The sequence below is a fragment of the Nomascus leucogenys genome, chromosome 11, assembly GCF_006542625.1.
Source record: "Nomascus leucogenys isolate Asia chromosome 11, Asia_NLE_v1, whole genome shotgun sequence".
NCBI classification, from domain to species: Eukaryota; Metazoa; Chordata; class Mammalia; order Primates; family Hylobatidae; genus Nomascus; species Nomascus leucogenys.
In genome coordinates this window covers 81,965,467-81,979,045 of record NC_044391.1, presented here as the reverse complement: position 1 = coordinate 81,979,045, position 13,579 = coordinate 81,965,467, and the positions used below count along the sequence as shown (strand labels likewise).

Genomic DNA, 13,579 nt, shown 5'->3' with positions numbered 1-13,579 from the left:
ACCTTAGGCAAATGCCTCAGTTTCCTTATTTGTCAAATGAGATTATTAATAGCACTTACTTTATAACAAACACCATAAAATAGTGCAATGACTTGCATATACTTAGCTTCTATTATTATTCTACTGCTTCTTAAATATTGCAAGCTTTAAAAGCCTGTTTTTTTTTTTTTCCAAAATAGGTCTATCTTTAAACATACCTGTTTTGAAAGCACTAACGTTTTCTTCTAGCAATTTCTGCTTTTTTTTGTCAGGGGCTGTAGCAAGTACATTAGCTTCAAGTTCCTTAACTTGGACATTCAAATATTCTTCTTGCTCTATTAAACGCTACAAAAATGTTTTAACATTTAAGGTCAATATTTTAACATTTGCTTTAAACATTGTGAATTTTTAAAAAGGGCACTTAAAATCTTCAGGAAAAAGACATACACTAATAGGAAAAGGGAAGATATGTGCCATTGATATAAAAAATGAAAATGGCCAACAAACACAAAATACATAAGCTCATTATAAAGACAAGTTAAAATGCCACATTTCTGTTTACAAGGTAGCAAACTTACGTAGACCACCCTAGTGTTCAAAGACTTGGAAAAATAATTATTTGAATATGCTGTTAGTAGCGCATGAATTATAACCTTTTCTGAAAACAATCTGGCATTATGCAACAAATGCCTTAAACATTGTACACATATGGTGTAATACTTGTAATTTTTGAAATCTAAGGAAATAACTGAATGAATCAAGGTATACCTACAAGGATTTTTTTTTTAACGTAGCCGTGTACATAATACAAAAAAGATTTGTCAGATTATGGTATAAACAAAATGCTCCAAAGCAATTAAAAACAAAGTACATTTATACTGGCTTGGAAAGAAAACCGTAATTTAAGAAAAGTTAGTATGACATTAAAAAAACCATATGCACACTTTATATATCTAACATATCTACCACATATATATTACATGCAAACTAGGTATTAGAAAAGTCGAAAGAACATACGTCAAAATTGAAGGCGATCATTTGGGTATTTTCTGGAAACTTACTAAAAAAAAAAATGGGCGTGCATTGCTTTTTCATAATTAAAAAAGCATTCCACTTTGAAAAGAGAATAAAAATAAAGGGTCATATAGTTGTTAAGGAAAGTAATGTTTCTATGGAGTACAAACGGAAAACAGGAGTAGCTGTGGTTGGAGCAACATTGTGACAGGGCGTTATCAGTACTCAGTGAAACAAAATCAAGAGTTAGATCTGCCTATAGATCCTCCCTCCCTTATATATTTAATAAATTGTAAGCAAATAGCGAAATGGTTCTGATAAATTCCTGTTGAATCCCGATAGTTTCAGTACACACACACACACACACACACATGCACATACCTGGATGCTTGCAGTAAATTTTTCTAGCGTGTTCCTCATTTCTCGTTCACTATGCCGTAACTTAACTACTCTTTCTTCAAGTTGTACTTTCTGTTCTTGAATTTGCATTGCTTTTTTAGAGTCGTTTTGCAACTGTGATTCCATTTTGTTTACCTACAAAGAAAGTTTTCTCTAAGAGCCATTTCAGATTGACAGAAAAGTCAACTTACGAAGAAAACCAAAACTTCTGTCGCTCAGGCTGGAGTGCAATGGCACGGTCTTAGCTCACTGCAACCTCCACCTCCCGGGTTCAAGCGATTCTCCTGCCTCAGCCTCCTGAGTAGCTGGGACCACAGGTGCGTGCCACCACACCCGGCTAATTTTTGTGTTTTTAGTAGAGACGGGGTTTCCCTATGTTGGCCAGGCTGGTCTTGAACTTCTGACCTTGTGATCCGACCGCCTCAGCCTCCCAAAGTGCTGGGATTACAGGCGTGAGCCACTGCGCCCAGCCTAAAACTTCTGATCTTAAAGACCAGAACAAAATCAAACCACCTGTTCCAATCCCAATCTTAAAGTTCAGGAGATGGTCAAGTAATTTCTTCATCAAATAATCAGATGGAAAGGTAACTAAGTGTTGTATAGTCACCTGTTATTTCAATGAAGGTACAGGATTCAAATACTTAAGTGGAAGGATATAAACTCGAATTTTCAAAATATGGGAGGGAAAAAAATCAAAGCACAACACTTTGGGAAAAGGTATTCAAGCTATTTAAGAACATGTTTTAGAGGAGGAAAAAAGTATAAAATACTTCGAAGTTGAGATTTGCATCAAGAAGTCTTTGCTATACTTATAAAGAATTATTTTGAAATAAAAAATTATGTAATACAGCAATAATGCAAAAAAAAAACCCCCAATAAATTAAATGTAAAACAGAAATAATTATGTAAGTTATGGAATATCTGTATGATCCAAATGTACTAATTAAAAAGTATATTTTGAGCATATAGTTTCTGATTAATATTTTGTTTTCTAAAACTTTAAAGGACTTTACATAAAAAATCCCTAGTCATTTATAGAAAATTTAATCTATTGAAATTTGAGTACACCATACTTAAAATGGCCAAATTTTGTGGTAAGTATATACCTCGGTAAAGCTATTAAAAAAAAAAAAAAAGTCTGGATACAATTTTAGATATGCTGACCTCTTCTTCAGAGATTTCAATGACAAGTGAGGAACCCATTCTTCCTTTCATTACTTTGCTTCCACCACCAGTCATTGTACCTAGAAAACAGGGGAGAGAAGTCAGCTTTAGATGTCTCCCCAACAAGATTAAATAAAGTCAATGCTGTGGGGAAAAAAAAAAAAAACAAGAAACAAAAACACTATTACCTGACTGTTCTATGATTTGTCCCTGTAAAGTTACCACTCTCCATCTTCTATCTTTCTGATATGCTACTCTTGTGGCTTGATCCAAGTTGTCAGCTATTAAGGTATCTCGTAAAGCAAAATAAAAAGCTTGGCGAATTTTCTCATCTTTTACTTTTACTAAATCAAATAAACGAGGAGTATTTTCAGGAGTTTGAATTTCGGTCATCTTTTTCGCCCATACAGCCATCTAAAAGTAAAAAAAAAAAAAAACAAAAAACAGTAACTAAAAAGAAAGCTCAAAAAAAAAAAAAAAAAAAAAAAAAAAAAAAAAAAAAAACCACAGGAATAAATTCAACAAAAGAAACAAGAATTATACACAAAAGGTTCTAAAATTAGACCTAAACGGAAGACATCCCATGTTTGTGCATCTAAAGATTTAATACTGTTAAGATGGCTATACTATCTAAACTGATCTACAAATTCAATACAACCTGTATCAAAATCCCAGTTATTTTTGTGGCAGTAATTGACCATCTGGATCTTAAAATTCATACGTACAAATTATGGGGACCCAGAACAGTCAACATGATAAAGAACAAAATTAGAGGACTCAGACTTCCTGATTTTAAAACTTATTACAATGCTGCAATAATCAAGACAGTGTGCTATACCAGCACAAGTAATAAAACTGAAAGCCCAGAAATAAACCTTTACATTAATGGTTGGGTGGTTTCAACAAGGATGCCAAGAAAATTCAATGGGGTAAAGAATCTTTTCAACAAATGGTGCTGGAATAACTGGATAGCCACATGGAAAGAGTAGTTTGAGCTCTACTTTATATCACGTGATAAAATTAACTCAAAATAGATTAAAACCTAAATATAAAGCCAAAACTATAGAACTCTTAGAAGAAAACAAAGGAGGTAAATCACTATGACCTTGGATTAGGCAGTGGTTTCTTGGGTATGACACCCAAAAGCAACCAAAGGAAAAAAAAGATAAATTGTGCCTCAAAGGATGCCATCAAGAAAGTGAAAATACAATCCAAGGAATAGGGTAAAATATCTGTAAATCATATCTCACAAGAGACTTGTATTCAGAATAAAGAAATCCTACAACTCAACAAAGAGAAACCAATTAAAAAATGGGCAAAGGATTTGAAACACACATTTCTCCAAGAAAGATAACAAATGGCCAAGGACATGAAAGGACTTTTACTATCATAAATCACCAGGAAAATCCTAATCAAAACCATGAGATACCATTTCATATTCACTAAGATGACTATAATCAAAAAGATGTACCATAACAAGTGTTAACGAGGATGTAAAGAAACTGGAACCCTTACACATGCTTGCGGGAAATGGTACAGCCACTGTGGAAACAATCTTGACAGTTCTTCAAAAAGTTAAACATAGAATTACCATATGACCCAGCAGTTCTACCCTAGGTATATATATATACCCGAGAGAACTGAAAATACATGTTCACTCAAAAACTTGTACACAAATGTTCATAGCAGAAGTATTGCCAAAGCAGCCAAAAAGTGAAAACACAAATGTCCATCAACTGACAAATGGTTATACAAAATGATGTAACAGAGTACCATTTGGCAATAAAAGGGAATGATGTACTGATACATGCTACAACATACATGAACCTGAAAACCCGCTAAGTAAATGTAGCTGTATAAAAAGGCCATATATTGTATGATTCCATTTATATGCAGATAAATCTATAAACACAAAAAAGTAGTTAGTGTTTGGAGGGGGTGAAGGGGTATAGGCAGTGACTATTACTGTCTATGGGGTTTCTTTCTGGGAGTGATAAAAATATCCTGGAATTAGATAGTAGTCATGGGTGAACAACACTGTGAATATACTAATACCCACCAAATTGCATATTTTAAAATGATTTTTTTGTTTGTTGTTTTTCAGTCTCACTCTGTCACCCAGACTGGAGTGCAGTGGCGCAATCTAGGTTCACTGCAATCTCCACCTCCCAGGTTTAGGCAATTCTCCTGCCTCAGCCTCCAGAGTAGCTGAGATCCAGGCGCCTGCCACCATGCCTAGCTTATTTTTGTATTTTTAGTAGAGATGGGGTTTTGCCATGTTGGCCAGGCTGGTCTCAAACTCCTGACCTCGTGATCCACCCGCCTTGGCCTCCCAGAGTGCTGGGATTACAGGCATAAGTCACCACACCTGGCCTAAAATGATAAATTTTATTGTAGGTAAATTATCTCAATAAAGGTTTTCCTTTTAACTGGAATGTACATTCCTTTAGTGGAGGCACTGCAATATGTCAAACAATTTTTTATAATCATATAACCCCAGAACATAAAATAATCCTCAAAATCCATCAGGTGTTCACTGAGTAACCATTAAGAAAAAGCTTGAATCCAAAAAGAAAAACACACTTAGCACTTAAAAATTCAATTATAGAGCTGGGCGTGGTGGCTCACGCCTGTAATCCCAGCACTTTGGGAGGCCGAGGCGGGCGGATCACAAGGTCAGGAGATCGAGACCATCCTGGCTAACACAGTGAAACCCCCTCTCTACTGAAAATACAAAAAAATTAGCCGGGCATGGTGGCGCGCACCTGTAGTCCCAGCTACTCCGGAGGCTGAGGCAGGAGAATCCCGTGAATCCGGGAGGTGGAGCTTGCAATGAGCTGAGATTGCGCCACTGCACTCCAGCCTGGGTGACAGAGCGAGACTACGTCTCAAAAAAAAAAAAAAAATTCAATTATAGGTAGGTTATTATGAATACCCACCTTATCTAAACCTATGAAGGTTGCAACTCCAATATTTTGTCTTTTAAGGAAGTTTACACATTCTTGGGCTGTATCAATAGAATCAACAACAATGTAGTCCAATGCATGACAACAGGATGATATAGCCACATCGTATTTTTCATCAATGGCTCCTAAGTCTCCCTAATAATGGAGAGTAGGGGGAAAAAGAGTTAGGCAGAAAAGCATAGAACCATTTCATTCATCAAGTTTTAAAAAGTTCTTTTAATTGAAAAACTTCATGTAGACATGGTTTTAAAGAGAACAAAAGGGTACACAACAAAATACAAAATATGCAGAAGTTTATGAATATGCAGCTTGAATTTCTAATGAGCACAAAATGAAAGAACTGTTTTCATTTTATGAAAACATGAAGCTATAAAACCTAAATGAACTATAAGCAAAACTCAGAAAACTTTGAATTATTGAAAAGCATCTAAAATTATGGAAATCCTGATGAAACACATTTATCTGTTTATCTATTACACAGCTATCTAGCAGTATTCACTGGTTTGGGCTTTCTTTGAGAGCAAATGAATAGGATCAAACTGTTATCTTCAAGAAAATAAGGTGGAAGTCCCGATACAAGATGCAGAAGCAATCATGTTGGGTAATTTTTAAATCACTTTGTTCCCTTCTCCGAAAGGCTGACTTAAGGACTGCATCAACTGGCTCCTTCGACTCTCCACCTTCAGCCAATTTGAGGTTTCAGCTGAGACTGGAGGGCAGGCAATAGGTGGGGTTAAGGTATCCATTTTCCCCATTTCCTCTGGACCGCAACTCCCTTCCCTCGAGGCTAAGAAGCAGTAATGGTCCTCACTATTGCTAGCTTGGATTTTTAGATTATCCCTTGTTGTATCCATAAATGCTAGCCCAAACCTAAGTAAAATGGTGTGAAACCCAAAATATATAAAAAATTTTTTTTAATTTTCATTTTTTAAAAAACAGAGTCTTGCTATATTGCCCAGGATGGACTTGAACTCCTAGGCTCAAGTGATCCTTCTGCCTCTGCCTCTCCAACAGCTGGGACTACAGGCACACACCATTGTGCCTGGCTAGTCTTTCTTCTAAAAAAAAAAAGGATAAAATGGTTTTAAGTTTGTGTGCCATTACTAATATTTTTGATATGTATGAAATAATTGTATTTATCGAAAGCTAAGTAAACAAGAAACTGTAAGGGCAAAATGTTTAAGAAGAAATGTACCTTAAAACAAACAAAATGAATCTTATTTTATATACAGTGACACCTGAAATATGGTTAAGTCAAGGCAAAAAAATAAGTTACACTTTCTTAAAAAAAAGTAAAGCCATGCCCCCCAAAAATCTATTTTACCAATCTTCCATATATTCCTGGAATCCTGCCAGATTTTTTTTCTTGAATTATTGCATCAAGAACTTTCCCCCTACTTCGATTCATTGCTAATGAGCTCTTTGCTTCTTCAACTTTTTGGAACAGATCATGAACCAAACTTTTAAAGTTTGTTTCTTCTTGTGTAAGTTTTTGAAGTTCTTTTTCTTTCTAAAAGTGAAAATAAAATGAAATTCAGAAGCATCAACTCCTAAATATGACCAGTCATAGCACTGAATTAGTTGTAACGCTTTAATAACAATAAAGAAAAAAAGACCAACAATAAAAACTTGAACCAAAACTGAGCAGCTGTATAGCAATTGCTGGTTTGGTTGTGGAAAATATGGATGGGTTTAAAAGGGGCATAAATTACTTGGGTCTATAAAAGAAAACATTAGGTGTAATATTTTCTCCAGGAGCAAACAGTTCATCTTGATAGAGAAAGTAGAGCTGGGGCTGTGGAAATCCCAGTTTGATACTACATAGTTATACATAAGTGTGCCCTAATTCTTAAGCTCTGCCCTAATGAAAAGCAGACCCAGAAATAGGATTCAAGGTATGAATGACTGGGCAGGACTATGGTTATGCTGTGCTTTATTTTAGCTCAACGGGGCTGGGGATTGCTGGAGAAAAAGCACACCTCTGAAACGAAGGGGAGAAAGATGACTGGATAGTCCTATTGCTATACAAAAATGCCAGGCTCCCAACAAGAGAGGAACCACATACATACACACATAAACACAACCTCTCAGTTTCTCAATCTCCAACTTAGCTGCAGCCATCTTTTGTAACTGGTATTTTCCTCCATCCACTAGATTTAAATTATGTCTATTACTTACTGTACTGGCATAAAGTTTAAACCAAGTTACTGACATAATTCATCTCAAAAGAAACAGAATCACCAGGAAGATAGAAGTAGTCACTGGATCTAACTTAATTTACATTTAAATTCTACCTGGTCATGAAATTCCCTGATGACCAAATAGCATGCACTTACTAAAATGAAAAAGACTCATATTTATTTTCAGTATAATTACACTTCAAACAGATTTTTTTTTTCATTGCCACCTTGCCTACTGAGGTTTTAGAGATCTTTGGAGATTAACGTTTACGAAATTCCTTACACATCTAATTCACTCAAGGATGGGGGGTGGGCACTGATGAGCTGAGCTATACATCTTGGTTAGTTTATAACATTTTGGAATGCCAGCAAAGAAACTACATCCATAAATTCAAAACCCAAAACATACTAAGGTAGTTGTTTGTATATTCATTATATAAATACATATACACTTACGTTTTTTATTTATCCTTAAATTGTCTATACTTAAGATTTAAAGAAACACAAACTTTCTTTTGTTTAAATTATTTCTACAGTGGGGTGGTGGTGGTGATTTACTTACTGTATGATGCTTCTGGGGATAATATAGTTTCTTGATAGTCTCAGTTCACATGGAATACTGAAATGCTGACCTCATTCTTTTGAGATTATACAAAATGAATAAAATTTATCGATCACTAGTCACCTTAGATGCGGAGATTAAAAACAAAAATGTATAAAGCTAAAGTGGACGAATGATGTTCTGACGCAATAGAGAAGCAAAGACTTACCTCCTTTAATTCTTGTTCAGTTTGAGGGAGTTTTCCTTCTATATCTCTGATTGCAGCTTTCCTTTCTTTGAGAGTCTCAGAAGCTGCAATTAGAGCTTCCTTAGCCTTAGTTAATTGAGACACTGCAGTATTATGACGACTGAGATAGATATCAAGTTCTGACTGGGCTACATCCATCTTTGAACGTGCTTCATTTACCGATTTGCTGAAACCCATAAGTTCTTTCTCTCGACTCTGTTAAAATATGAGTTCATTAAATCTGGACAGATATTTACTTTCAAACCTACACTGAAATGAAACCATACATTTTATATTCAATTTAAGAAAGGAGATTCTATAAGCACAGTATATAGAAATAAGAAATTCTCACAAGTGGACAAGATTCAGTTGTTGCCTAGTTGTCAATATTCACTGTACAGTCTTTTCCCAACTGATTTCACAAGAGCTTTGTGAGATAGATCATTATGCCGAGGAATAAAGACATTTGAGGCCTAGCTTTGTCATTAACATGGGGTGCAGGGCATATGAGTACTCAATATATATTAAATAAGCAAACAGTGAAAATCCACTAACCATGAAGTATCCCATCATGAAAGCTACTGCATTATCTATTGACACTTTATCACACAGGTATTCTAACCTGTAGTTTTATAATCTGACATTAGAACATGTCCATATTCCAAAGCAGACTCTATTAAGTGACACTTCATCACACAGGTATTCTAACCTGTGAAGTTTTACAGTTTGACATTAGAACATGTCGATACGCCAGAGCAGACTCTATTAAAAGTCCATGACTTTTTAATGCAGTCAATTACCATTATCCATTAATATATGTATTTAACATGCTTAGCACTGTCAAAAATGCTGTGGTACATATAAACAAAGATAGATAATTTTATGCTTACTCTTGTTGGGGTAGATAATACATATCAATGTGACAACTTCATGCTCTCGTTTTATTAATAAAGTGCTAAAATTATAGCTAACATTTCTTTCTCAGTACTTTATATAGATATATTTATTCTTTATTTTTACAAAGTAGACATTTTCTTTCTCATTTTAAGAAAGATGACTTGGAGATAAGACAACCGGCACAAGAACAGAGACAGTAAGTGATTGACCTAGGATTTGAACCAATAACTGAAACAAGAGCCACAGCTTTTAACTATTACACAAGAGCTATAGAAGCAAAAAGAAAGGAAACATTAACCTGTGCTTAGTGTGGCTCCAGGTTTCACAGGTGGCAACAAAATATGATGATTCAACAGGCTTAGGAGTGGCATATATAATAATCAAGGTACTGTATTTGACATCACACCTTCTGCTACTACTACAAACTCTCATTCAGTAAACTTTTTAAAAAACAGGACAGCAGGAATCAAAAGAATAGTCATCTAAGTCTAGGTTGACTAGTTTTAGGAATGTTGGACATTAGAAGTCCAAACTTACCAGTTCAGGTTTCAGTATTTTTGAAAAAATAATCTTTAAGTTTAAAAAAAAAAAAAAAGGCTACCAAAATAAACACTGATAAAAAAAAAATCTTACTTCTTTTTCTTTCTGAAGCCCTTGTGTTTCCTGTTTAAGGCTATCCATAACTTCCTTTAATTTTTTTTCTTCTTTCTCTTTTTCCTTCTCGAGGGCATTGTTTCTGGTTGTTGTTTCATTAATAATATTGTTACTCTTGGCAGGTATACTTTTAAATTCTTCAACCTGAGATTATAAAACAAGTTATAGGCGCATACATCTTTATGTTACCCAATACTATCAATATTTGACTTATTTAAAGGCATTTCTCAGGGCCTTCTAGTTCTTTTCTTCATAATCAGAGTTAAATTAGCTAGCTTTAACAAATATTTTCCCGACTATTCACTGTAATTCCTATATTCTCTCAATCTAATAGTAAAACAACTACAAACACCTGACTTCTTATGAAGGAAAATTCTCTCTGGCAGGGCCTTAGGTCTCTCATCCTTCTCTCCTGATTTCAGGTTGTAATTATTCTTCTTTAGCTATAAATATGCTCTGACCACATGGAATTTTCTAAACTATCCTTCCTGGTATATCATAACTTACTACAAATTATCTTTACCATCTCCCCAACCCTAAAATCTTTCACAACTTTACTCTTCCAGAGTCATCATATAGGGCTAATATTTTACTCCATTAACATCTTCTGATAATAATCACTTATCCATGCAGTCTGTGCCTAAAGGCTAATGACTCTGTAACAGTTACACTTAGCTAAGTCTGTCAAGTCTTTGGGGTTACCCCCAAAGCCTTGTTATTTTGTTTACTCAGATTTTCTACTACCTGTGAAGTTCAACATTTCCCAAAATGCCATTTCCTTAAACACTGACTCAACATATTTATCAGCTGTGCTACGCAGAAAGTATTTTGTGAGTAGATACATTTAGAAAATGCTTATAGCGTAAAGTAGAGCCTAATCTATAATTATTGTGTAACCATACGGAACAAAGCTTTTTTTTGCGGGGCTGGAGTTAAGCTATCACATCTACTTACATATGATAGAGCTATGAACATGAACATAGCTGAAGAGATTCCAAATTATGAGCTTTCCTATCTCTCTTTAAGACACAGTCTCACTTTGTCACCCAGGCTGGATGCAGTGGCTTGATCACTATTCACTGGAACCTTGAACTCAAGGCATCCTCCTGCCGCCTCAGTCTCCTGACTAGCTAGGACTTACAGGCATGTTCCACTGAGCCTGGCTAATTTTTGATTTTCTGTAGAGATGGGATCTTACTATCTATCTTACTATCAAGCAATTCTCCAACTTTGGCCGCCCAAAGCACTGGGAACACAGGTGTAAGCCGCTATGCCTGGCCAACATTGGTAATTCTTGGGAAATCCTGCTCTGATCCTGTTAGCTTAGTTTTTGTAGAAGACAGGCAATATTTTTAAGTCTGTAATACCTAACTTAAATATCTTTAAAAACTACTACTTTAGGAAAAAGAAATTAAAATTAACACCAAAATCGAATTGCTGATTTGGTAAATGTTTTCCCAATAACATATATTATTGTAATATAAACTTTAAAACTCAAAGTCAAGCTAGGAGCAATGGCTCACACCTGTAGTCCAAGTTACTTTGGGAAGCTGAGGTAGGATTGCTTAAGCCCAGGAGTTCAAGACTATAATCATACCACTGCACGCTAGCCTGGGCAACAGACTAAGACTCCATCTCTGTAAAACTCCAAAACCAAACAAAAAACCTCCTGCAAAATAAAGTCAGTGGAAGCAAGCCTTCCCTTGAAGGGGTAAAATCATGTTCAGAGACAAACCTTAAAACAACATTTAGAATACTAATTCATTCTCTTAGGCAATAAGGGGCAAACACATCCGTGAAAACTAGATATGATATTCAGGCATGAAATTTTAAGAATTTTTTTCTAACACCTACCTTTTCTTTATCTTTTTGAAGTTGTTTCTCCAGTTTTTTGGCTTTACTCGTTGCATGTTTTAATTTTTCTCTAACTTGAACATCTTCCAAATCTAGCTGTGTGAATTTTTCTTTATTTTCCTCAATAAATTTTGTAATTTTATTCAGTTTCCTAGCAAAGCAAATATATTTTAAGTCATTATTTTGAATGTGCAGATATTTTAAAACCATGTTATATTTCCTACCTGGTACACTTCCTCTATAAATATGTCCAGGCTCTTAATAAGGCAGGATCCTAAAACTCTCCTTATTCCAAGATGATCCCTCTCCCCATAGTTGAAGAAGCACCTGTATTTGTGATTATGACAGCTATTTTGCCTAAGTTGGAGGGAAAATAACACATTTTCCAGTGACTACAATGTCTAGGTATATAAAAATTTTACCATAGGAGTAAAATTTTGTTTTTACCTTTTACGAATATACTTACAAGTTACTATACAGTAAACTTACTATACAAATTTTTTTATTTAAAAAAATAATTAGAGATACTAGTGTCATTGTAAAATGGCATAAAGTAGGGACATGATAAAATCCTTAAAAATCTATCTGGAAAAACCCAAATCATAATCCTCTATCAGATTTTTGGACTATTAAAAGATTAACCTGTGAAGCCAAGTGCTTATTGTTTGTTACTGTGCTATGCCACTAGGGGGTAGCATCCCCACGGTTCTAAGACTTCAGAGTGCGGAATTTGATCTGTAATAACGAACTGGATGCAAGGCAAGTTTTTTTTTCTGGCTAAGGCGGCCACCACTTGACATGCTGGCAAATGTCTTACACTCATAATGTGCTAGCAATAACTTTATATATAAATACACATGTAATAAAATTATCTAAATACTTTTAGTACTTCCCAAAATATTATTACTTTTCTGTATCTTTTACATCTTTATTCTTAGCTTTCATTTCATTTGATAGTATATTGCTCTTCTCATTAATTTCTTTGGTATCTTCATGAATTTTTTCCTTTTGAGTTTCCATTTCAGCAATTCGTTTCTGCAAATCATAACTAGAGGGAGGAAAAAAAAAAGAAATTGAAACTCCTAAAATACCATTTCTAAAACTGTATAACAATTTTAGTAAAATTAACTGCTTCTAAAATATTAACTAGTCAATATATGACTACCTAGGCTATGAGGGGAAAATTCCCCTGGGTCAAAGCTAGAATTTAGGAACAAAAATCGGTTTCATTGTACCAATGCAGTGGCTGACGCCTGTAATCCCAGCACTTTAGGAGGCTGAGGCAGGTAGACTGCCTGAACCCAGAAGTTTGAGACCAGCTTCGGCAACATGGCGAAACCCCATCTCTACCAAAAAAAAAAATAAAAACAAAAAAATCCCAGCAACAATAATAACAATAATAATTAGCCAGGTGTGTTGGTGTGCGCCCTGTAGTCCTAGCTACTCATGAAGTGGAGGTGGGAGGATCAACTGAGTCCGGAAGGTTGAGATTGCAGTGAGCCGTGATCACACACTGCACTCCACCCTGGGTGAAAGAGCCCCTGTCTCAAAAAACAGTTCATTGTAAGCTGAAAAAAATCAGATCTGCTATTACACGAATTTTAAAAAGTGCACATGTAAAAGGATTGAGTATGGTAATAAATACCTGTGAACCCACCTCCCAACTTAAAGCAGGATACTAAAA

General features: G+C 35.1%; 1 protein-coding gene across 3 annotated transcripts in view; it reads right to left on the bottom strand.

The window, feature by feature from the left end:
• The window catches only part of SMC4 (structural maintenance of chromosomes 4), a 35,163-nt gene that overhangs the window by 8,529 nt on the left and 13,055 nt on the right, over nt 1-13,579 (bottom strand). For all 3 annotated transcript variants that reach the window (XM_003256372.4, XM_030822767.1, XM_030822768.1), the window contains exons 8-17: nt 12,803-12,943; nt 11,896-12,046; nt 10,021-10,185; nt 8,473-8,706; nt 6,847-7,032; nt 5,496-5,657; nt 2,745-2,970; nt 2,557-2,636; nt 1,375-1,527; nt 198-324 (exon numbers count right to left, since the gene is read on the bottom strand). In XM_003256372.4, the coding sequence (XP_003256420.2) occupies nt 198-324; nt 1,375-1,527; nt 2,557-2,636; nt 2,745-2,970; nt 5,496-5,657; nt 6,847-7,032; nt 8,473-8,706; nt 10,021-10,185; nt 11,896-12,046; nt 12,803-12,943 (1,625 nt within the window). The remainder of the gene's footprint in view (nt 1-197; nt 325-1,374; nt 1,528-2,556; nt 2,637-2,744; nt 2,971-5,495; nt 5,658-6,846; nt 7,033-8,472; nt 8,707-10,020; nt 10,186-11,895; nt 12,047-12,802; nt 12,944-13,579) is intronic.